The 25,077-nt window shown below is 38.9% G+C and overlaps 1 protein-coding gene and 1 long non-coding RNA gene across 3 annotated transcripts in view; one reads left to right on the top strand and one right to left on the bottom strand.

Moving 5' to 3' along the window:
• Nucleotides 1-1,545: 1,545 nt before the first annotated feature.
• Nucleotides 1,546-10,546, bottom strand: LOC108699821. The gene is made up of 2 exons (XR_001932876.2): nucleotides 10,408-10,546; nucleotides 1,546-1,740 (listed from the first exon to the last, which is right to left on the bottom strand). It is a non-coding gene; the product is annotated as an uncharacterized LOC108699821 (long non-coding RNA).
• The window catches only part of rin3.S (Ras and Rab interactor 3 S homeolog), a 39,397-nt gene continuing 24,775 nt past the window's right edge, over nucleotides 10,456-25,077 (top strand). For both annotated transcript variants that reach the window (XM_018232416.2, XM_041574359.1), the window contains exon 1: nucleotides 10,456-10,595. In XM_018232416.2, coding sequence (XP_018087905.1) covers nucleotides 10,534-10,595 — 62 coding nt within the window. In that variant the 5' untranslated portion in view covers nucleotides 10,456-10,533. The remainder of the gene's footprint in view (nucleotides 10,596-25,077) is intronic.

Raw genomic sequence — 25,077 nt, 5'->3', positions numbered from 1 at the left:
AAATATGATTATTAAGCAGTACGGTTCTGTAGACATTCTGAAGCAACAACATCACTTGGAAACTTAAAGGAGAAGGAAACCCCAGGAGCGCAAAAATCCCTTTGTGACATTCGGCGCATGCGCAGTAGATCCATACTGGTAAATGCTCCTACTGTGAATGCGCTAAAAACGCCGGTCAAAGCAGGAAGAAGACCGCTTGGGAGAAGATGGCGCCTGTGAACTCCGTGGACAGGACCTGCGCAGAGGGGTGAGTAACAAGTTAGGGGCATTTGCCCGGGGGGACAGGTAGGCCAGGGGGAAGGAGGGGGGGCAACACAGGGGCGGGGGGAGAGTTTTTTCACCCAGGGAATTTCCTTCTCCTTTAAGAATTGATCACTTTGTCTTCCAGCATGACAACGATCCAAAGCATACTCTTGAAGTTGTAACAGAATGGCTTTAAAGGAACAGTTCAGTGTAAAAATAAAAACTGGGTAAAAAACCAAAAGAGCTGCAAAGTAGGAAGTAGTGTTCTGGCTGTTCTATTAGACATCCAGTCACTCCAGCCTTTATACATTACATTTTTGCCTAGAATAATTTTTTATTTTGCACAACCTATCTATATACCTAGCTTTTATTTTTACACTGAACAATTCCTTTACCACAACATAGAGAGGGCATTGGAGTGGCCACCACAAAGCTCAGATCTGAATTTGTGGACTGAACTGAAAAAGCGTGTCAGAGCAAGGAGACCCACAAACCTGACTGATACCAGTTCTATCAGGAGAAAGAGGCAAAAAATTCCAGAATTTTGTAAAAGGCTACCTACCCACTTATAAGCAATTGAATTTTGTTTTTTGCCATGAATCTTGAAAAATTTGTGGTTTTCCTATATTTCTAAAAATCTCAAAAAAAATTGAGATTTATTATGTGTAAAACGAAAACTTCGCTATGTAAAAGTTGTCAAGGTGCTGTAGAAGTCAATGGAAGCTATTGGACCACTTTTAATCAATTCACATTTTTAGAGATTTTCGGATTATTTGTCCTAGAATTTGTCAGAAAATCTCAAATTGTTCTATTTTTTTTGTTGTTTTTTACGCCATTCAGTGCTTTTTATCGTTTACTTTTTTTATTATCGGATCTTTAATAAATTTAATGAAAATTGTGGTTTGTGAGTTTAGTTGTGGTTTCAAAAACCTCCAAAACCACTAAAATCCGACTTTTAATAAATAAGCCTGCAAGCATTTGATTTTTGAATTAAAAGTAGGAATGTACCAGACCTACAAGCGCAATTTACTCCAGCACAATGGAATGAGAGTATAAATAGCCCAAAAGGAGCGACACATTGCACAAACCACATTGAAGCTCACACAAAAATAATAACGAGATGGTATTTAACACCGACCAGAATAGCTAAATTTTCGGGGACCTATCCCACTACTTGCTGGAGGGGGTGTGGGCATCAGGGTACTGTTCTCCACATGTGGTGGCAATGTGCTAAAGTGGTTCCATTTTGGAATACGGTTTTTGCAGATGTCAAGGACATAATTCAACAGGACGTTCCACAGCTTCCACAAATAGCTTTATTACAAATATACCCAATGAGAATCACAAAGGAAAAAAAGCGGTTGCTATTTCAAATCTTCAACACGGCAATAACTTTAATAGCCAGATCATGGAAACAACCTTCAACTCCTACGCAGCAACAACTTCAGGCCCAGTTGAATATGAGACGAAATTTGGAGTTAATGTCGGAAGTGGATCCTGTAAAAAAAAACAAAAATTAGCAAAATTTGGGAACCTTGGAATGTCTACCAAATCTCCATGTCCACCCACACCCTATAGCCCATCTGTGCCTCTTAGAATGCAGAATGTTGGGGACCAGTTATGTAGCTAAGTTTAAAGGAAACGAATATTGTAATATGAATATCTCTGGTTCTAGCCGGCAAATATTGGTGATTTCACAGTAACCTTGTACCTTATTATTATTTATTTTCTTTTTTATTCTTTTACCTATTCTTATTGTTGTTTATGATTTTATGTGTATACTTTTTGCATATATTTTTCAATAAAAGCAAAACTGAATTGAAAAAAAAAAAGTAGGAATGTACCGATCCAGGATACGGCCTTTTTCAGCTGGATTCGGCCGAATCCTTCCGCCTGGCAGAACCAAATCCTAATTTGCATATATAAATTAGGGGCGGGGAGGGAAATCTGTTGACTTTTTGTCACAAACAAAGAAGTAAAAAATGTTTTCACCTTCCCACCCCTAATTTTGCATATGCAAATTCGGATTTGGTTCGGTATTCAGCCGAATCAAAAATAATGGATTCTGTGCATCCCCAATTAAATGTTGTTTATAGCTGCCTTCACGTTTTTTTTTTGTTACTTCTTGTTTAGCCCAAGAAACTTTATTGTTTCTGTAACCACCCGTATAATGGAATAATTGTACATTTCTAGTCCCTGTACATTTTGTAATAGAAATACTAGTTAGACTTGTGTTATAAAATTTCAAACCTTGAAATGGGTCTACTAACACTTAACTCCAAGACTAATGAATGGAGGGGGGATGAAAACCATCGAAAAGAGATAAAGTACTAGACTTGCCTTGTGTTTCTTTACTGTAGACACTTTTAAGGATTTTAGGTGTGGCATAACAACGAGGGGGAGCAAACATAGCTGCTGGGGAGCCTGGGGGGAATAGGGCAGCCAGAGAAGCCCTCTCAAATAAATGTAGTATTACCTTAATTCCCAAATATATGAGTCAATTGTTCCCTGCTTCAAGACTTTCGCAATCTTCATTTCCCCTTCCTGCATTATTACTGGACAGAGTGGGGCTTGTGACTCAGCTGTATCTCCCAGTTACACAACTTTCTTTCTCACATCGTATTCTAGTCAGTTTCATGACATGTTGAGGTGAATTTTCGAATGAAAAAAAAAATTGAATTTCGAGCTATTTTTTTTGTACTTCGACTAGGGAATAGTCCAAATTCGATTTGAAAAAAATGTGGATATCGAAATTTATCATGTACTGTCTCTTTAAAAATTCAACGTCAACCATTCGCCATCTAAAACCTGCCGAATTGCTGTTTTAGCCTATGGAGGACCTCCAAGAACCTATCTGTAGTCAATTAGTGGACTTTGAAATTTAAGTTTTTTTTGGGAAAAACTTTGAATCGAATTCGATTGAATTCGCTATTAGTTTGATTCATACGATTCGAATTTGGCCGAATACGGACCTATTCAACCAAAAAAACTTGACTTTTTGAATTCGAATTTTGAAGTGTTTTCAATTCGAAACTTGATAAATATGCCGGTAGTGAAAAGTACTTGTGAAGCAATGGGAGTGGTGAGAAAGTAGGATTTAATAAAGGTTTCATGTTTTAAAATATTTTTAAATGCACTTTAATATTTAGCAATCAGTAGGTAGTATAAGACTCACATTTAGGGGCAGATTTATCAATGGTCGAGGTGAATTTTCAAATTTAAAACAATTCTGTGTACTTTGAATAGGGAATAGTCCAAATTTGATTTGAATTTGAAAAAAATTTAAATTTACTGTCCCTTTAAAAATTCGAATTTGACTATTCGCCATCTAAAGCATAGGACTGGCCAAATATGGGAAGGCTTTGACGTAGTTGGCCAGCTTAAATATATTGCAATATATGGACAAACAATCCCTGTTTTGTTTAAAGGGTAAGGCATTTTTCAGTAGCAGTATGCACAAAATGTCTCTGTCTTAAATATATTGATAATGGGTTGAGTGCAGAGGACTCTTGTATTTGTCTATATGTATTTTGTGGTCACAGCCTCATTGAACCCCCGCCTAATGGTTTTAAAAATTAGTGGTGAGCACAACTTTACCTTGTTTGTTATTCGCCATCTAAAACCTGACAAATTGGTGTTTTAGCCTATGGGGGACCTCCTACAATCAATGTGGAGTCATGGAGCTCGATCCTATTCACCCATTTTTTTTTTAAAAAGTTTTTTTTTTAAATAAATTTCAATTGGTCATTTTTTTTCGAATTTTGAGTTTGAGAGATTTTAGAAACTCCCATAAACTCGAAATTCGACCCTTGATAAATCTGATAAATCTGTTGTACACACAACAACACAACTTGACCCACCGGTCAAGTTAAATTGCAGGATAAAAAAAGCTGAAGTCCCTGCACATCAGTTATTCAACCCAGAAGCATTGCAGGCAATAGTTTCCCCCGCTATTCTTACAGAACATGTATGTAATGTTGCTGCATATGTGCCTAACAACTATTCATTGCTACTGCAGAGACAAAACAGCAGCAGCAGCAACTTCTGGGGCTTCGAGTGTAGAGAGCCTTTTTTCTTCATCAGCTGAACTATGTTAACAGTGATACTTCCCCTTTAATAGAGTTTTATATTTTCATTTTTAGTATGAGTCAGAAGATGCGTTAAGTTAAGATGCCCATGTTTCTATACAAGGACAAATAATGGGGGTTTATAAAACCAAAATAGACCGTATGCAGGAAGTCAGTCAGCACTTCCGTGGCTGTAAAGCTAACCCTGTGAACTTTGCATTGTGTACAATGTGTATATACCTGCCAATATTTGTATACATGTGTGTTTATTTCTATGTTTGAGCTGTTTTGCAGTCCTCAGTATTCAAATGCGGGGCCGACAAATAGTATGTATGAATAGTTTGTGCAGTGCAACTTGTGTTTGCAGTTTTGTACATTAAAATAACACATTAATAGGATAGGGACAATACAATAATATAATATATATAACTATGTAAACACAATTAAATATAATGGCTTAGATTTAAGAGACAAGAAAAGGAGAGCTTACTGTATGTGTAAGGCTTTGCAGGGATTTGAACTAGGGACCTTTGGGTTTCTAGTTCAATGTCTTAACCACTGGGCCAGGTGAGCAGCCTGCTCACTATATATAACCTGGCCTTTGCAGCCCCATCACAACAGCAGCCTGATTGGTTTGCAGTCAGCCATTCAGGGCTGACTCTGCTCTATTTAAGGACAGCCCTCCGAACACTCCTTGCCTGAGCATTGGTTCCCATACTAGCAGTGTGACATTGCCCCTAGATACAGGTTCCTGTTCTAGCCTCCTTCCTATTCTGCCTTGTCTGAACCCTTCCCTGTCTTGTCCTGCCTGGCTCTGAACCTTGTCCTGTCTTGATCTGCCTTATCTTCCCCTTCCAGTTCTGCTCCGGTCCTGCTTTAATCTTGCCTTGTCCTGTCCAGCTTTCCTTGATATTCTGAATCTTGCTCTGCTCCTCACTCCAATCCTGATCTTGCCTTGACCTTGCCTTTCTGGTTCCTGCTTCCTGTTCTGACTTGTACCCTGTCTATATCTTCCCTTGTCTTGCTCTGCATTTTGCCCTGCCTTTTCCAGTCCTCTCCAGCTATCTGCTCCAGTCCTCTCGCTATCCAGTCCTCTTGCTATTCTGCTCCAGTCTCTATTCTGCTCCAGTCCACCTGTTCCCGATCTTGTCTGCTCCTGTCTCCTGATCTACGCCCGCACCATCCTGTTCTATACTGCTAGTCTGCTCCTGCCTCCTGATCTCATCTACGCCCGCACTGTCCAGTCCTAATCCAGTCTGTTCCTGTCCTGACCTTCGCCCTCTTCTTCCTCTCTAGTCCAGTCCTGATCTTCACCCTCACTGCCCTGTTTCATCACCCTGTTCCTGCCCTTTGTTTGTCTCTGTCCCATGGGTTCAGCCAGCCCTTGCTTGAAACACTTGCCTTCCAACTGCTGCCTCCACAGCGACCCCTACGTTATCCCTTACAGTATGTTAATAATTTACAGACCCAAATAGGAGAATAAGTGCTGCAATTAATAGTGTTTGGCCCATAACTGCCTAAGTGCCAAGACTGACCCAGATGTTATGGCAGTGCCCCCAAGTGATTAAGGACCAGTAACATCAAAAAAAATTTAAAAAAAATTTGTTTGTATGCTACGGAAAAAAACCCCCCAACACATATTAAACTTTAAAATTGCAAAGCATTTATTTAGAAATAATTTACCGAATCTCCAACTGCTGCTAAACTGTGAATTTGTGTACCTGTGTAGTTTAATAGCCAGGTTTTAAGCCAATTGTAATTCATGAAGAGGACTATCTATAAGTTCTGCATTTAACCCTTGAATGATAACATAATAGCGGAGTACATCTACCATCCCCATGCTGCATGGCCAGACCTCACATAGCAGCAGGGCTAGGTCAATTTTATAGACAGTTATGGAAAGAAACACATTATCTTGCAATGGGGGGCTATTTAGACAAGGGGACTCTCCCAAAGAGGATGGAAATTGTACCTAAGGAAGTGTGCCCACGTACAGCAGAGGTTGTGTGATTGTAAGTAAGTTATTTACCACAGGCACTAATATAAATATATTTAACGGATGTAGGCAGCCAAATACCAGTGGCATCACCACCAGTTCTTTCAGCAATTAGAGGAACCACAAGACCCACCATATTTTGTTTCCTATTGTTGCAAAGTTTTGAATGAGGAAAATAGGTGTATATGCTAGAGTCCTGCAGAGGATCAGGTACCTGCAAAAACCTGCGGTACCCTGCGGGTTGCAGATAGAAGTTTCGGGAGCGGGTATAGACATGGGTGAGCGGTTCTTCGGGTTTGCGGGTCAGGTCACGGGTCTTCCCAATAGTCAGTTTTACTCCTTTTTTTGATGGTCAGCGGGTCGCAGATCGGGTTACAGATAAGGTACTTGCGGGTCGGGTGGCAGGTCCAAACAGGTTGCGGGTCAATTTAACAAACTGGTTCCGCACAGGACTAGTTTAGGCACTTTTTATTGATATATAGTGAATAAAGTACCCCCTCTTGTAAAATATAAGGATATTATTAGTTACCGAGGAGTTTCATGACCATATAAAAACACGAGGCCGAAGGCCGAGTGTTTTTATACAGGTCATGGAACTCCGAGGTAACTTCTAATATCCTCATATTTTACAACTGGGGGTACTTTATTTATTATAATACACAAATTTTAGTGAGTCATGTGACAGAAATTACATCACTACTCACCGTTTATAACTGATGACATCACTACTCACCGTTTATAAGGATATAATTTACAGGATATTCATGGCTTTTGTGTATTATAAGCCTATAAGGGAGTATTTGGTAGTATGTAACTGATCAGCTTACAGTAGACAAATTCCAGGAGAATTTATGAAGTGATGCATTGTGTATGTTCCTGACTACATATCTTCTTGGTAACCTCCTGTGGCTGTTAGTCCAGAGGTTTTATTTGCTTACACAGGGCTCAGAGAGATTGCCAGTATGTGTTCATACCTTACAGTATATTTAATACAGGCAAGCAATGATAACTTTTTTTGATTTTTTTCAATTTGTTTGCCTGAAAAGCCCGATATAGTCGGATTTTCTGGCTAATTCCAAGAAAGACCATAGAAACAGGTCTGAGATAGTGGATTTTCAGATTCTGACTTTTTGCAGCATCAGACTTAAATAAATCCCAAAAACTTAGAGCTTTTTAAAAAAAAAAAAACATGAAAAATTCGAGTTTTGCACCAAAAAGCCTGACTGGACTTTAGTAGTGTTATTAAGTGCAGAGCTAGGCACAAAAAAGTATACAGAAGTGTGCAAATTAAAATGCCACATACAAAGCACCCTCACCTAATAGCACTCAAATATACTTATGCTGCAATTTGCTGCTATGACTAGGACTATGGGTGTGTGTGCTACTTATATAGGCATTTAGGGGCATATTTATCAAGGGTCGAAATTCAAATTGAAAAAACTTCAAAATTTGAATTCAAAAAGAATTCAACAGAAATTAAGTCGAAGTTTTTTTTTTGGTCGAATAGGTCCATTTTCGATCCTAAAAAAACTTAGATTTTTCAAAGTCCACCAATTGACTTCAAATAGGTTCTAGGAGGTCCCCCATAGGCTAAAACAGCAATTCGTCAGGTTTCAGACCGCAAATGGTCGAAGTCGAATTTATAAAGAGACAGTACATGATAAATTTTGATATTCGAATTTTCAAATTTTTTTCAAATTCAAATTGAATTTGGTCTGTTCCCTAGTCGAAGTACACAAAAACATTTTTTCAATCAAAAATTCACCATGACCTGATAAATTTGCCCCTTAATGTTGTCCAAGTTAAATTGCATGCCATTGACGGGCTTGTATAGAACAAGTTGACAGCTTATTAGCCCATGTAATGGCCACAGCCTGCCTCACCAATATCTGTTAAGACTTTGGTCAGACAGGCTGAAAATTCCATCAGGCAAGAACCACATCAGTGTATTGATAAAGTAAGGACTTATATCCTGGATGTGGTTCTTGTCCGATGGAATTTTCAGCCTGTCTGACCGAAATCAAACTACAGTAGAAACCCTATTTTACGTTTTTCAAGGGACCAGAAAAAATGGTGTTAAATCCAGGAAAATGTAAAATCAGGGAAATGTATTATGCATGTATTATGTGCAGCCATTCATTATTTGATGCAATATTTTGTGTGTAAGGGCCACAATTACACAGGCATTCTGCAATCATACAAAGTACACAAGCATTTTTTGAATGCATTTGAGATACCGGTTTTAGTTTGAGCAGGTCTAAACACATTAGCTATTGATTCCATTATATTCTGCCTGGTTGTTCTCATGGGCGTTCAGAGTTGCATTTATACCATTTGCGTTTCATTGTGGGGTTTTTTGTGTATTTTCTTGTGCTTGAATTGTTTTTAGAAATAAATATGAAGTAAAAACTCAAAAAGTAAAAAAGGACACTTATGTGTAGGAAAAAAACACCTATAGGTGCAATAAATGCATTTTTGCCAGCTTAGCATGCATTTGTAAACACATAAAAAGCTCTGTGTGTAAAATCCCTTGGGTGAGGGACAAAAGGAGCCAGTGACACTGCATTCAGAGCACATACAAACACTGCATTCTGATAACACAATGCACAAAGGAGGAACAATGGAATAGGATGAAAAAATGAAATACAAATCTTGCAAGTGTACAATAAAGTAGCTACAGTCATGAAGGGTGTGCATTGTACATGGGTTAGTATATTGCTAGTATCAATGGGCGCTTTCCCGTCACACACTGCCACCTGGCCGGTATTTTACTGGCCTGGCCGGTAAAAATGATGGCTGATTCCAATGTTATTAATTGGGGGAAAAGATAAATATATATTTTTTTCCAGAAAAGGTGGCAACCCTAACTGCCAGGGTTGCCAAGTTGGCAGTTTTCCAGCCAATTTGGGCTACTAAGTTAAAGGCCAAGCGGGTTTTAAAAGTACAAACTAGTCAAGGTACAGATTTAGGCTACTTTTGGGGCCTTTGGCTGGTTTGTACTTTGGAAACCAGCTAAGGTTCTTTCTTGTCCTAATGTACCAAGCTTGTGCCTCCCAAAGCATTAGTAACAATTTGCCAACTGCCAAGTTTAATGTAAGACTACAATACCCCAGAATGCAATGGGACTGACTTGTGTAGAAGTCGGGAGTTACCAGATTCTGGGCTCTGTACCCCAGTCTCCCATCTCTTTTAAGCATTCTCACATTTTCCCGTGACAATTCAATTCAATTTCAGAAAATTTTGGGGCAAAAATCTGATGGTGTCTAGAGGTTGAGCTGTTATACCAATATTTATTGACATTGTATATGGATTATGGCCTTATGGGGCAACTATACCTCCTGGGCCCCCTCTGTAGTTAAGTCCTTGGTAGTAGGCGAATCTGTTTCATTTTACTTAATGGAAAAATCTGCGAAACATGAAAATTTGAAAAAGGCGTATTTTCACATATATTCATTAAGACTTTTTTTCACTGCACATATTGTGCTATTTTTGGGCTACTTGAGGGTCAGGGAACACAGGCAGATTCAGGGAGATTAGTCACCGGGCGACGAATCTCCCCGAATCTGCCTGTGTGCCCTGACCCTTAAAAGTAGCCCAAAAATAGCCCACTATATGCAATGAAAAAAAGTTTTAATGAATCTGCCTCCCTTACCTTCCCCCTGGCTAAAATGTAAATCTCTGGCGGGATGGCACTCGAAACAATTCGTTTTCTGAAGTTGCCACACAAGAAAACTTCGGGCGACTTCGGAAAACGAATCGCGCCGAGTGCCACCCCGCCGGAGATTTACATTTTAGCAGGAAGCCAGTCGGGCGACTATTCTCCCTGAATCTGCCTATGTGCCCTGACCCTGAAGTGCCTCTTGGCTACTTTTGGGCTGGTTTTGTAGCTGACTTTGGTTTTGAACATTAGACCTGGCAACCCTGCACACTGGCCCAGTCTAGCACGGGATAATGGAATGCGCCTCACACACTCGGCAAGGCAACACCCCACTAGAGCAAGAAGGGGTTAAGAGGCTTCCCCAGACAAGGGAAGCTCCAGAGTGTCTCTAACCTGAGCAGTTATGAGTAGGACTGCCCCTTCCTGAGATCCCCCGTACTCACCAGCACAGGAAGTACTGCAGAATGTGACTCGCACCGACTGGCTCTGCTCCGAGGGATCCCCCTACTTAGACATAGTATGCCCGGGAACCCTTCCGCCCCCACACTCTTCCTCACAGCACCGGATAGATGGCTGACACCGGGACAAACACAGGGATGATGGACGAGGCAGCAGCAGCCCGGGACTCTTGGTAACGCTCTAAACTTTCTTAAAAAGTCGTTCTAGTTCTCAGCTGGCCGCTGTCACACTGACTGTGCTTGCTAGAGAGGGTTAACGCGCACAGGTGAATCCTACGGACAGTGCAGGGGGTCATCCGCAGTCTGCAGGACCCTGACACGTGACGTGAGCAGCGGGCGCATATTTGGCGGGGGGTGCAAATTATCATTTGTGCATTAGTTCTTTGAGTCTGTGAGGAAAACTGTCTTCTTTTGTGACAGGAGCTTATTCTTACTCTTCGCTTAGTGCCTGAATTGTGATTATGGGCAAATAACATGACTATATGCACAAAGTAGTTAATACTGCACTACAGTTGCCCCTTCCCACACCCTCCAGCTGCAGTTTTTGCGACAATATTCAGGGTTTCAGGCTACTGACTTCAATCTGCCTTTCCACTGTCCAGTTCTCTGTTCCAAGGCTTCACAGATTCCCAGCTTGGAGTTTGGAAGTCAGCTTTGTTGTCTTTCAGCTGTCACAGGGAAATATATGGATTTTGGGAGAGGGCAACTATAAAAAGGAATACATTTTTATCCCATGGAATCAAAGTCTTACAGGATACTGTCATACGAAAAAATGTTGTTTTTTTTCCAAAACACATCAGTTAATAGTGCTGCTCCAGCAGAATTCTGCACTGAAAGCCGTTTCTCAAAAAAGCAAACAGATATTTTTATATTTAATGACATATTGTCAGTTTCCTAGCTGCCCCCAGTCTTGTGACTTGTGCTCTGATAAACTTCAGTCACTCTTTACTGCTGTATTGCAAGTTGCAGTGATAATACCCCCAACCCCCAGCAGCCTAACAACAGAACAATGGTTAACCAGACAGCAGCTCCATTACACAAGATAACGGCTGCCTGGTAGATCTAAAGGTGGCCATACACGGAGAGATCCGCTCGTTTGGCGATGTCGCCAAACAAGCGAATCTCTCTCCTATATGCCCACCTTGAGGTTGGCAATATCAGGCTGATAGGGCCCACGATCGGATCCTAACGAATGGGAATGGGTGGTCAGATCGCAGGACCGCATAAACGAACAGATGCGGCCGCGATCCAACGGGATTTTTAGTCTGATCCGATTGAGAAGGCCAGATCTCGATCGGGGAAGCCCTTCAGGGGGCCCCATACACGGGCCAATAAGCTTCCAACTCGGTCTTTAGAACAGCACTCTAGTAAAATCCAGGTCCCAATGCGACACATTCAGTTACATTGAGGAGAAACAACAGCCTGTCAGAAAGCAGTTCTATCCTAAAGTGCTGGCTCTTTCTGAAAGCACATGACCAGGCAAAATCACCTGAGATGGCGCCTACACACCAATATTACAACTAAAAAATACACTTACTGGTTCAGGAATGAAATTTTATATTGTAGAGTGAATTATTTGCAGTGTAATTACACTGCATCATAAAAATCATGAGAGAATCCCTTTAAGAACAAATGATATGTTTTATCTAACCATGTTGCCCCTTTTGTGGGTTTTTATTTTTGCAGAAATATTTACAGTTTACATCATCTTCAGATGTGCTGGGAGTTTTATATGTTTTAAGTGCCACCACAACAAGCAAATAGCTGCATTTATAAACAAAGCATTTACTTGTTTACCGGGAAAGCAGTGTTCTTAGGAAGCTGGTAAAACTAGATTTTTTTTAACATGCACGAAAATACATGCACAGTCAAGTTTTGCCAAGATTGTCAGTATTAAGGGAGGTTCCTATATAGTGATGTGGCATATTCTAACAATAAATTTGTGTGAAAACAAATAGTTAAAAAAAAGCCACGGAATTCTTTTGCAATGGGGGAGTCAGAACAATATAAACCAGTGATCCCCCCAACCAGTGGCTCATGAGCAACATGTTGCTCCCCAACCCCTTGGATGTTGTTCCCAGTGGCCTCAAAGCAGGTGCTTATTTTTTAATTCCTGGCTTGGAGACAAGTTTTAGTTGCATAAAAGCAGATGTACTGCCAAACAGAATCTCGTGTAGCTGCTCCCCACATAGGGGATACCAAGAGCCAATTACAGCCCTTATTTATCACCCCCCGGAACTTTTTGCTTGCTTGTGTTGCTCTCCAACTTTTATTCACAATGGAATGTGGCTCATGGGTAAAAAAGGTTGGAGATCCCTGATCTAAACCAATTCATTTATGTGGCACTTCTGTACGAATCAGGGTTTTATAATATTGGTGGATTCCTATAGTTAAGTTGTTCCCAAACTCTGTGACTGATCCTGCAGGGTGGGCCTAAATGGTGCTTGGAGTGGGGCAGGGAGTGTGGCGCTTACCTAGGTGAGTAATGTTTTTTTTTTATTATTTGGGGCTCTGATCAATTTTGGAACGTGAAGAGGCTTAAAAAATGAATGGGAAAAAGTCTGAAAACATTTCCCCAGTACTGTACCTGCTAAGTTTCGTCACTGGAAAATCCAGTTGGATTTCCTTCTCCCACTTTTAGGATTTGCCTTAACAAAAGCTTAGTGTGCTCATGAATTCTCCAGGTGTTACTTTCCCCTTCTGATAAAGATGTGATTGATTTGTTGCAGTTTTATGGCCTATGTTGAAAAACTCATAGAAGGTATTCCTTACAGGTCCTTGCAACAACAGATTTTCCATGTGAAACTCCTCTCCCTAAATTGCTCTGTATACCCAGCAACATTGGCCACCCAATGTTAACATCATGAATAGTTCATACTGCCCATTAGTATAGCCTGCAAGCTGTCTTGTTGACTTCTGTTTTATGGTATACTTTTAAAGAAAAACACATATTACACTGGTTTCAAATTTTATATTTAGTTGCTTCAAGGTCTGCTTACTCTGGGACAACTGGTGAGAACTGGTAATAAAAGTACCTGCACTGATGAATACTTAATTTTTACTGGGGTTTGCTTTAAATCACATCCCGGAAATGGAACATTCCTCATGTTATCCCGCCAGAGTAAGTTCTCTGATCTCTAGCGTAAGATTCAAGTGCAGTTATGCAGAGAAGTAACTTTGAATACAATGTTCTCTACTATCATACCTCGTGATGAATGAGACTTGGGCTCACGTGCTGACCAAAATTTTGCCTATTGTTTTATTAACTAAAATCTATGATTGTTCTTATTGTTTTAAACTAAATGGGAAAATTGAAGCTATTTCATTTATGGTTGTTGTGTGTTCGAAAAGCAGGGCATGGCTAGCTCGTGGACAAATACCGGAAAATTGTTTAATCTATTCAGCTAAGATACAATACATTCATTTAATTTATAGGTAAAATAATCTCGGCTTGTCCTTGTTCTGGATTTCCTGTAAAGTTGGCCATACTTGGGCCAATATAAGCTGCTGACAGACTACATCGGGGACCCTCCAACGTTCATTTTGATATCTGGCCAAAAATCAGGCAGATGTTCAGGCAGGTTTAAAACTCCATTCGGATCAAGGGCCACATCAGTTCGTTGATGCTGTCCTCTGTCAACTGCCTGTATTCTTAGTGTTGTGATCTGATTGTTGGACCTATGGCCCACAATCGGATCAGCCTAATACTGTCCATTTTAAGATGGGCATTTATGGGAGAGATTCGTTTGTTTGGTGAGTTTGCTGTGTGTATGACCAATTTTAGTGCCGCAATCCCAGATTGCTACCAGCACCAATGATTTGGTCATTGATGCTTTGATACTTGCCAGATAGTATTAGCTAGTACCTGATGGACCCAGATCTGCTGTATTTCATAGCCCTGATGAATGCCCTCCACAGTGTCTATTTTTTGGCCATTTGGAGAAAGTTTCCACAATTATATCAATAGTAAAAAAAGCAATCCTCCAGCCAAGTTTGTGAAATACAAAAGTAGATTTATCAAGGGCGAATTGAAAATTTGAATTTTTTTTATGGTCAAATTCGACTAGGGAGTTATACAAATTCGAAGATTTTTTTAAATTTTAATTTGATTTTCGTGATTTATTATACTCTGGCCTATTAAAAACTCAAATTCAACTATTCTCCACCTAAAATCTGCCAAATTGCTGTTTTAATCAACGGGAGAGGTCCAGGGATCAATTTGGTGTTGTTTGCAGTAGCAATGTGCGGGTCGAGAAATTCTCGACCCGCACTCAACCCTAACCTGCCCCCTCCCGAACTGCACCCGGCCTGGGCCTGCTCCTGCCCTCTTTTTATAGACCCAACCCGCAGTGACGTCACAAAAAGGGGCGCAGCAGGCAGAAGTCTATAAATTCCGGTGCCGGAAGCCAGCAGTACTAGGTTGAAGATTTTGTGTAGGAGTCAGCCCGAACCCGCCTGACCCGCGAGTCCCACAGGTTTTGGGTCGGCCCACACATCACTAGTTTGCAGCCTTCCGACATTTCAAGGTTTTTTTCGGAGAAAAAAAAATTGAATCGAATTTGATTCAAATTCGATTTGAGTTTTCGGGTCGATTCCATTCATCCGAGTTTTACAAATTTGATTTTATCAATAAATTTATATTGGTCGAATTTCGAATTTATGGAAGTTTAGGAGAGTTTATAAGAACATGAATTCGAAATTCGACCTTTGATAAATGTGCCTCTTAATGTTACATCAACAAATACGTCATAGCTTTCCATAATGGCATACTATTATCTCATGAACCTGCAAAAAATGTTAACTGTAAGTGCCATCATGTTTTTAAGTGTTAAACCTCTGGGAACAGTAGCATTTCCTATACTTACTGGGGCGTGTGTTTGATTCCAACCTCTGTGCATAGAATTTGTATGTTCTTTCTGGGTGGGTTTCGTCTGACTACTCCAAAACCATAAAGGCTTAGCAAACTCCTGATTAAAGTAATGTGTGTGTTCTATATCATTAAAGGGGACCCGTCACCCAAACAAAATTATCCAAATCCTATTTTATCAGGTTAGACAAGCAAAATGAACTTTAATTACACTGTATAAATTATTTGAATATTGTTTCCATCAGTCTGGGAACTCATAATTATAGCAACCAGGAAGGAGCCATTTTGTGGACACTGTTATTAAGACAAGCCTTGTATCATCTCAGAATCTTGTTTGTGCACCATGGGACAGGGACCCAATGTCCAACCCTATGCCCTGGTTACACAATTAAATCTTTAAGAGAGCTGGGGGGGAATGTAGGGAGAGCGATGACATCTAGGAAGTGCTGAACGGAAAGTGAAAGTAATTGTTTGCCCCGCCTCTATGCCTAGGCATAGAGGCGGGGCAGACAATATTTGATTGACAGCTGAGATCTTTAAATGAGTTTACAACAGCTATGAATACTTTAATAAAAAAAAGAAATTGGATTTCATATTTAATTTAAGAAGGACTTTTATTATACAGATTTTTATGTCTGGGTGACGGGTCCACTTTAAAGGTCAATGATAATGAAGTTGTATATACACCTCTACCTTTAGATCGTAAGCTGCTTTGGGCAGAGTTTGTTTTAGCACAGTGTTACCCATTTTATAAATGCATGTTAACAATAATAATAATTTGTACCTAATCCACTAAGGTGAAATTGAAGTACAGAAGTGCAGGTATATGTTGATGAAGCATAAGGATGGAATGGGTGTGTAAAGTTATTTCCAGAGTTTCATGCTCACACTTCTTTGGCAACTACTCCTGTTAAATAATATCTAAAATATGTGTTATGGCTTGTTCTATCTCTTGCTAACCAACATCAACAACATCCGCACCACTCATATACACACATCAGGACTTGTACTGGGGAATATCAGGCATTCTTAAAAGGGGCAGTATACCTCCTTGATCAACATGACTTCATTGAATAGACCTTGTATACCATATGTTTTGCCTATTGTTTTAACTGTCAATTTTTTTTAAAGGATTGCAATATACAAGAAAAACCTTGAGCAGGAGTTGTTTTTTTTTTTTTTAAACTTTGATGGAATTCTGTAGTTGTGTAATACTCTGTAGGCTCGTTTTGCAATTATTAGAAGTAATTAAATCTGACATTTTACTCTCTCTGAAGCGGGCAAGGAAATAAATGGTAACCGTGTTATGTTCTGTGCTGGAATGCTATGCATAGCTGCAGTAGTCAGCAGATTTTTACTCAAATAAAATTACAGTAATATGGTAGTGGCTGCTGCAATAAAAGAATTAAGCCTAACTTTTTCAACCTTTTCCTCACATAATATGTAGCTGGTCTGAATGAAGGCGAAAACCCCCATTTTTAATTTTCTTCGCAAGGGGAAATTAAAAATTACTTCATAATCCTGCTTCATAATCGCAGTTGAACTAGTCCATTGATCAACATATTATGTAATGTTCGTTCATTCTAGAAAACATAATATACTTTTTCTGATCTGAATCTATTTTTTTACCTTATAATCTAAAGGGACTGGAAATATTTAAATGGGTTATTCACCAGCCAAACTCTTTCTAGTATACTATCTGAAAACAACTGAACTGAAAAAAAAAAAAAAGGAATTTGTGACTTTTTTTTATTTTTGAGTATTTATTTAATATTTAAATTTAAAGTGTTATTTCTTTACCACCTCACGTTTCCCTGGAGTAGCTGTGGGAGGGGACCCCCTCTGTAAAGCAACAACTGTATTGTTATTGCTACTTTTTATTACTTATCTTTTTTTTGAGTCCCTCTCCTATTCATATTCCAGCCTCTTATTCAAATCAATTGATGGTTGATAGGGTAATTTGGACCCTAGCAACCAGATTGCTGAAATTGCAAACTATATTTGAAGCAGCGTAGGTGGTTCTTAGCAGTGAGGTTGTGGAATGCACTGCCAGATGTTGTTGTGATGGCTGATTCTGTTAATGCTTTTAAGAGGGGCTTGGATGATTTCTTGAACAAGCATAATATCCAAGGCTATTGTGATACTAAAATCTATAGTTAGTATAGATATGGATATATATATATAATATATATATATATATATATATATATATATATATATAAAGATTCCGAAGTATAGATGCACACTGGGTACGTTTTAAAGGTTTAAAAATACAACATTTTCATTGATTTACATTTAAAAATGGGTCGACGTTTTGGTCTGTTCCGAAGACCTTTCTTAAGACTATCATGAGATGACCCATTTTTTTATGTAAATCAATAAAAAATCGGTATTTTTAAACCTTTAAAACGTACCCAGTATGCATCTATACTTCGGAATCTTTATCTATGGCAAAATTTGATAGCACCTGGGTCAGTTGATATTGATGGTGTGCTGGATAAAATCTAGATTTTTCTCTATTATCTATCTATCATCTATCTATATTTTATGTGAGTATATGAAGGGATCTGTGTGTGTATATGGATGCTGGGTTTCATTTGGAGGGGTTGAACTTGATGGACTTGGGTCTTTTTTCAACCCAATTTGACTGTAACTAAAGTAGAACCCCCATTTTACGTTTTTTAGGGGACCAGAAAAATATGTGTAAAATCCAGAAAAAATTTAAATCAGGGAAATGTATTATGCATAATTATATAGATAGCACCACAAAACAACAATGTTAAATGAGGGAAAACTTAAAATCAGGGGTTGTAAAATTGAGGTTCCACTTTATGTACTGTAGATAGCTGTTGCATAAAAAGCTAAATAACTCAAAAACCACAAATGATAAAAAATTAAAACCAAATACAAATTGTCTCAGAATATCTTTTTCTACACCATGCTAAAAGTGGACTCAAAGTTGAACAATCCCTTTAAGTGTAATAGTGCATGTGTGTGATTCTATCATAGGCACTGGTCCAAAGCATAGCTGCTCTGCACCAGCATGCAAATTGTGCAACAAGTATATAGAAAAGATCCAATTTGTTTTCTCAAGCTGCAGTTCAAAACAGGTAGTGGTAGAGCAAAGCTATACAGCATCTTGTATTTAGGGTGCTCTCACCTTTTTATTTAGGGTTTCCTGGGTCAGTCACATCCGCTGTACAGTATATGTTCAGTGTGGCTGCTTAGTTGTTCTAAATATTGCATTTCCTGTATCTTTAATGAATTTCACATATATATATATATATATATATATATATATATATATATATATATATATATATATATATATATATATATATATATATATATATATATATATATATAAAGAAACTGAGCTGTGCTGAAGGCACTTATGTCTTTGTGTTTGTATGATAAAAGATGCAACAGAATTGAATAGCTCTGTTTGCCCGGTAACTTAGATAGAAAGAAACAAATATCCACACGAGATGTTAACAATATTCAGAGAGCATGCAGGCAGTAATGTAAAAGAAAATTGTAAAATAAAGATAAACATTTCCATTGTGAAATCTAACTTTGTTGAGCAATTATTACAACTGCCGAACAAGAGAAGGAAACTACAATGTTGACAACTCTTACATTTTCAGTATAAGTACAGGATTGTGAGCTCATGAGGCATTTAGTGACTCGGCACCAGTGCACAACCAACGTATTAAATGAAATGTATGTTATTTTGTAATGACAAAATAAAAAAGAGCCTTCGAATTGTAGAAGCTCAGTCACTAGCAGTAGGAGATTTCTGCTTAAAGAAACTTTCTGCTGAAATTCTTGGAACATTTTAGTTACAAATGTTACAAGCAAAACAAAATAAAAGCTGGTCATTGGGTTAGCCTGATATTGTTTGTCAACCTCTACTGTCTAAGTCCCCATCGTATTAGCTTGAATATTGAGGCTCCAGTGCAGAACTGAAAATACCATCCTGATACATCTGCAAAGGTCTCAAATGTGATCCAAGGGACCAAAATATAAGCCTGATCTGCCTAACACCTGAGAACCTATATATATGGAATCATACATAATTGGAATATGTATGATGTTTGAAACAGCACCCAGGCAAAACCCCATTATATCACTTCCCATTTGAAGGCAAGTGACACACCCACCAAGTAAACTGTATAACGTAACAGGGTTCATTCTGATACTTAACCAATACAGGTAACATGGTTCAGACCATACATTATGTATCTCTCACATATAAACAACCTAATATTGGAATAACATAATTACATTGATCAAAACCAAAAAGTTCCCTAATGTGATGTGTCATACTGATAACCATAACAGAAACACCCCTTCAATTCCTAACATAGTTTCTCTTAAATAAAAGCATACAGGTCATATTCCATGTTCAGACCCAGGTGATGTAATGTCTGTATCACTCCAACTTACAGTACAGAGTAACGAGTGACTGAAGTTTATCAGAGTACAAGTCACATGACTGGGGGCAGCTGGGAAACTGACACTATGTCTAGCCCCATGTCAGATTTCAAAATTGAATATATAAAAATCTGTTTGCTCTTTTGAGAAATGGATTTCAGTGTATAATTCTGCTGGAGCAGCACTATTAACTGATGTATATGAATTTGCTTCCCATGACAGTATTCCTTTAATTATCTAGTATAGGTAAATCTAAAAACAACTGGACTTGCTGAGTAATTAATGCTTCATTAATTACTCAGCAAGTCCAGTTGTTTTTAGATTTACCTATACTAGATATACCATGACCTGGATGAATGAAAATCTTCATAGTCATTCCTTTAAGTACTTTCTTCCATATCATTGATTGGTGTTGATTGATCCTATCACGGATTGGTTGTATGGTCTCGCCTATATAGGGGAGACCACACAGACATTTGAGCATGTATGTAAGCCATATACTCCGAATCACAAGTGACGTGGCCCTGTATCTCAAACTTCCTCCCTGAATGTGGGTGTGTAAAAACATTTGTACCTATAACACTTGAACATTGGTTACAATTTCCACATGGGTACATGCCATCCCAGAGGTGCCAACATTCGTTGTGGACTAATGCATGTAGATTCTAAACCAGCTCTCACCAGTCTGCCTCTCGAATTACCAGGACGTATATAGGATAGTAGTAGGGGTTCATGGAACTCTGGAACATCCAGGCAGGCCCTCCGTAAGAGAGGCCAATGTCTATAGAAAATCTGGTGAACTATATATATATATATATATATATATATATATATATATATATATATATATATATATATATATATATATATATATATATATATATATATATATATATATATATATATATATATATATATATATATATATATATATATATGCATTCACGATCCTTGATAAAGGCCCTAATGTGGGCCGAAACGTTGGACACATGAGTGATGTTGAAATAAAACTCTTTTGATTGAAAACTTCGGTGTGCTGGTCCACTTTGAACATTATATATATATATATATATATATATATATATATATATATATATATATATATATATATATATATATATATATATATATAATACAAGTACAAATACAAGAAGTCCTCTGCAATCAACCCATTATCCCCTTTAAACAAAACAGGGAATGTTTGTCCATATATTGCAATATAGTTAAGCTGGCCAACTACATCGTTTATCCCTGGTCTGGCCAGTCCTACTCTCAACTTTCATCTTATTAATTAAGAATTATACTGCTTCATTATATATATTCATTATTTATATATATTTTTCGGGTGTTAAAAGCTTTTATTTTAAATCCCTCAACACTTTCTGCATATGTGTCATAATGGGGTCTTCTTTGCAGTGAAAGCCAACAAGCGCTGAGTACACAGCAACAATTACGAATTTTTGGAATATATGAAATATGGATATTGTTTCACCTGATGGAACTTTTCCTTTCAGAAGAGCTTAATGTTCCACAGGAAAGCCAGTAAATAGGGAACAGTGACTCAAGGAAGCCTGCAGCAGGATGTAGATAAGATGGGAACTGACTGCATTCTATAAATTTTGATAACATTTTTATTTGTCAGTTGTATCTGAATGTTAGGAGGAAATCCTAGCAGGATCACACGTTGGCTTGTTTTGCTCCAGTAGGAAAGGGATTAAGGCAAGCCTGGAAATTCTGAGAGTGTACCTAACAGCCGTTGTAATTCTAAATATGCTTTCTAGTATCAAAATAATATTTAGAGAATATCTTTGCTACTGAGACTCTTCATTATGTTACCATAAGTAAGAGAACATTGAGAATGTATAGTCTCAGGACATAAATGCTTTCTTTGTCAGGTGCACTTCATGCTGCCTGCTACAACTTATTTGCTACTAGGATAAAGCACTTGGTTTGCCTTTGCTACAAGCAAACCGAGACCTTGCCCGGTAAGCCTGTATAAGATGTAATCCAACTTAAGATGGCCATAGCTCCGATCTTTTGAATCCTCGAACGATCGGACTTCCCCATCTCTCGACCTGCCACTAACCTTCAGTTTAAATAAAGTAGTAGAAGAACAGATCAGCCGATGTTCTGCCCCGAACAGCAATCGTACGAAAGTTTATGTCCGACAAAGCTAGTGTCTCCCACTGAAAATTGTCTGATCGGCAATACACAGAAGTATTATAGGCAGATGTCAGACATCTTTTAACCTGTCCGATCGACTGAACGAGCGATCTCCGTGGGTCGAAAAATGTTGGGACTCTCCACACATGGTCCAAAAATCATACGAATCGAGGATTTGTACGATCGGATCTTTGCATCTATAGCCAGCTTTATCCAGAATCTGCTCAGCCCAGTGACATTGTGGGAAATGGAAGTAACGCTGGTGGCAGATGTGGTGATTCCGGGGAGATTAGTCACTCATCGACAAATCTCCTCTTCTTCAGGGGACTAATCTGCCTGAAATGCCTTCCCGCCGGCACGAATATGAATATGGGATTGGCACACAGACCGCTTTGGTTTCCGAAGTTCCCTCACGAGGCGCTGGCCACCTAATCTCTTAATCATAGCCTATGACTAAGTGTCTCTTGTAGACACGAAACGCATCAGGCCTTGGTTCTTAATTATGGAGAATAAAATGTAAGCTTTGTAACCTTTTACAATCTGGGTCCAGGCTTGTGCCAGCCTCTTCTGATGTTTCCTCATGTATGTATCAATCAACTAAACCAAGCACACTGTCACATAGAGTTGCCACTTGTCCGGTTTTGAACACGACAGACTGAAGGGCTGCCTACCTGGTTTTCCAAATTAGGGAAACCGAGCAGGATTTCCTATGATTGACCACGTCATTGCCCCGGCTCTGACACCATGACCCGCCCTGCAGCATCACAGCCCCCCCATTGTGTCACGGCCCCGCACCTTTCCAGATTCAACTGGTCCAAAAGGTGGCAACCCTACTGTCACAAGAGTGATTATAACCTAAACTGAATTAACATGTCTGTAAAGCTCAACGAAACCAAGTCACTGACAGTCACAAGACTTGTCCCTTATAACTGGATTACAGCTGGATGCACCTCCATCTCGTTGGAATTGAAAAACCACTGTTTTTCAAACTGTGAGTCCAGCTTCTATTGGTATGTGGGCTTGCAGATCTAGAGAGACCCACGTTGGCTTCTTCAATTCAATACTAAGTGCATTTCCTTCTTAGATCCGTGTTGCCTTGTGAACATGCTAGCTGGCTTGCACCATTGCACTTGAGTGTGCCTGTATCACTTATCTGGTTCCTCACAATTTTAGGGTGCTCTTTCCCTATTTTTACACTACCAACTGCTCTCTGAACACAGCAGAACACCCAAAAATACCCCCCCCTTCCCCGACACCTTAAAGAACAAAGGGAAGACAATAAAAGTTGGGACAGAGCCATAAATTAGATTGGATCATATGCATCCACCTTGCAGTAGGAATACTCTAAATGAAAAAAGCCACATAGAATATTTACTTTATATGGGTAACAGTCGTGCCTTGGGTCCTACTCTTATCGATGCTTGTTCCCAGGTGTTTTCTGCCCACTATCAAAAAAAGAAAAATGTGTGGCTCATTTCCCATAGGGGAGGGAAGCAAATGAAAAATAAGAGGAAGCTGGAGAGTGTAGTTCTTGCAGCCACTGGCATATGTTCTTTGCTGTTCTAAATCAGCTAAGTGATTCCATACAGCCCAACCCTGATGCCTGAAATTCTTGGGTGTGCTTTTTTTTTCTTTTAAGACAAAGTTGCTTTTTTTTGTTGTTATGTACGAATTTATTTTACTACACCCTTTTTTGACTTTTATTTGCATATTTTTTAGGGAAGCTCAAAATACAGGATCCAGCCAAATACACAGTTTTCAACTTAAATGTCATGGGAAAACATGATTTTCAAAATGCCTTAGTTAATAGTGCTGCTCTAGCAGTATTCTGCACTGAAATCCATTCATTCAAAAGAGCAAACATATTATTTTTATATTTAATTTTGAAATTTCACATGGACATATTATCAGTTTCCCAGCTGCCCCCAGTCATGTGACTTGCTCTGAAAAACTTCTTCTGTCACTCTTTACTGCTGTACTGCAAGTTGGAGTGATACCACCCTCCCTTCTCCCCCAGCAGCCCATCAACAGAACAATGTGAAGGTAACCATATATCAGCTCCCTAACACAAGATAACAGCTCCCTGGTAGATATAAGAATAGCACTCAATAGTAAAAATCCAGGTCCCACTGTAACACCTTCAGTTACATTGAGTAGGAGAAAAAAACAGCCTGTCAGCTCCAACAGTTCCATCATGAAGTGCTGTCTCTTTCTGAAAGCACCTGACCAGGCTAAATTACTTGGCCATTCCTAACCCAACAAGTGTATTTTTTTAGTTGTAATATGGGTGTGTGGGCAACCATCACACAAATTACAACAAAAAAATACACATGGTGGAGTAAATTATTTGCAGTGTAAACTAGAAATAAAAAACACAACATTATTATCATGACAGAATCCCTTTAACTGAATCCCACCCAAGTGACCTTGAAGCTCTTGATTGAATGCTTCCTTTTTTAATTTTGTTTGCAATGCAATTATTTTATTTATTTCTAAAATTTGTGTATTATAAATGAGGAAATCATAAATTATAATATGCAAATGATGGGTTATATACTGTTCTGTATTCTGCCAAATCATTTGTGGAAGGTTTGGTGTTTGACCACATCCAAAAAGTCGTATTATTCCACATCTTCTAGAGTCAGTTGGTTTTAATGGTTGACCCACTTCATATATTAATCAGCAGGCCTGGACTAGAAGTCAAAATAGGCCCCTACCAGCCCAAACAGCCCCCTTCCAGCCCACTATATGGTAACTTTCTATGTAACCATACAGCAGCCTTCTGGCATTTGCCAGAACCCACAGATTGCCAGTCCGGGGCCTCTGTCGTTTGCCTTTTTCTTCTGACTTCCCAGCTTTCAAATGGGAGTAACAGATCCTAGCAGCCAAAATCTGTTGCTTTGTGAGGCTACAATTTTAATGTTATATTACTTTTTATTACTTTCTGTTTAGACCATCTCCTAGTCATATTCTTGTCTCTCTTTAAAACCTCTGTCTGGTTGCTAGGCTTAATTGTCCTCTAGCAACCAGATTCCAAACTAGAGAGCTGCTGAACAAAAAGCTATATGATAAAAAAACACAGATAAAAAGTGAAGAACAATTGCAAACGTTATCAAAATAGCACTCTCTACATCAGGAATCCCCAGCTTTTTTTTTTTTTTTTTACCAATGAGCCACATTCAAAGGTA

Source organism: Xenopus laevis, chromosome 8S (genome assembly GCF_017654675.1).
Source record: "Xenopus laevis strain J_2021 chromosome 8S, Xenopus_laevis_v10.1, whole genome shotgun sequence".
Classification (NCBI taxonomy): domain Eukaryota; kingdom Metazoa; phylum Chordata; class Amphibia; order Anura; family Pipidae; genus Xenopus; species Xenopus laevis.
The sequence above is the reverse complement of the archived record's forward strand: the minus strand, read 5'-3'. Positions and strand labels throughout refer to the sequence as shown.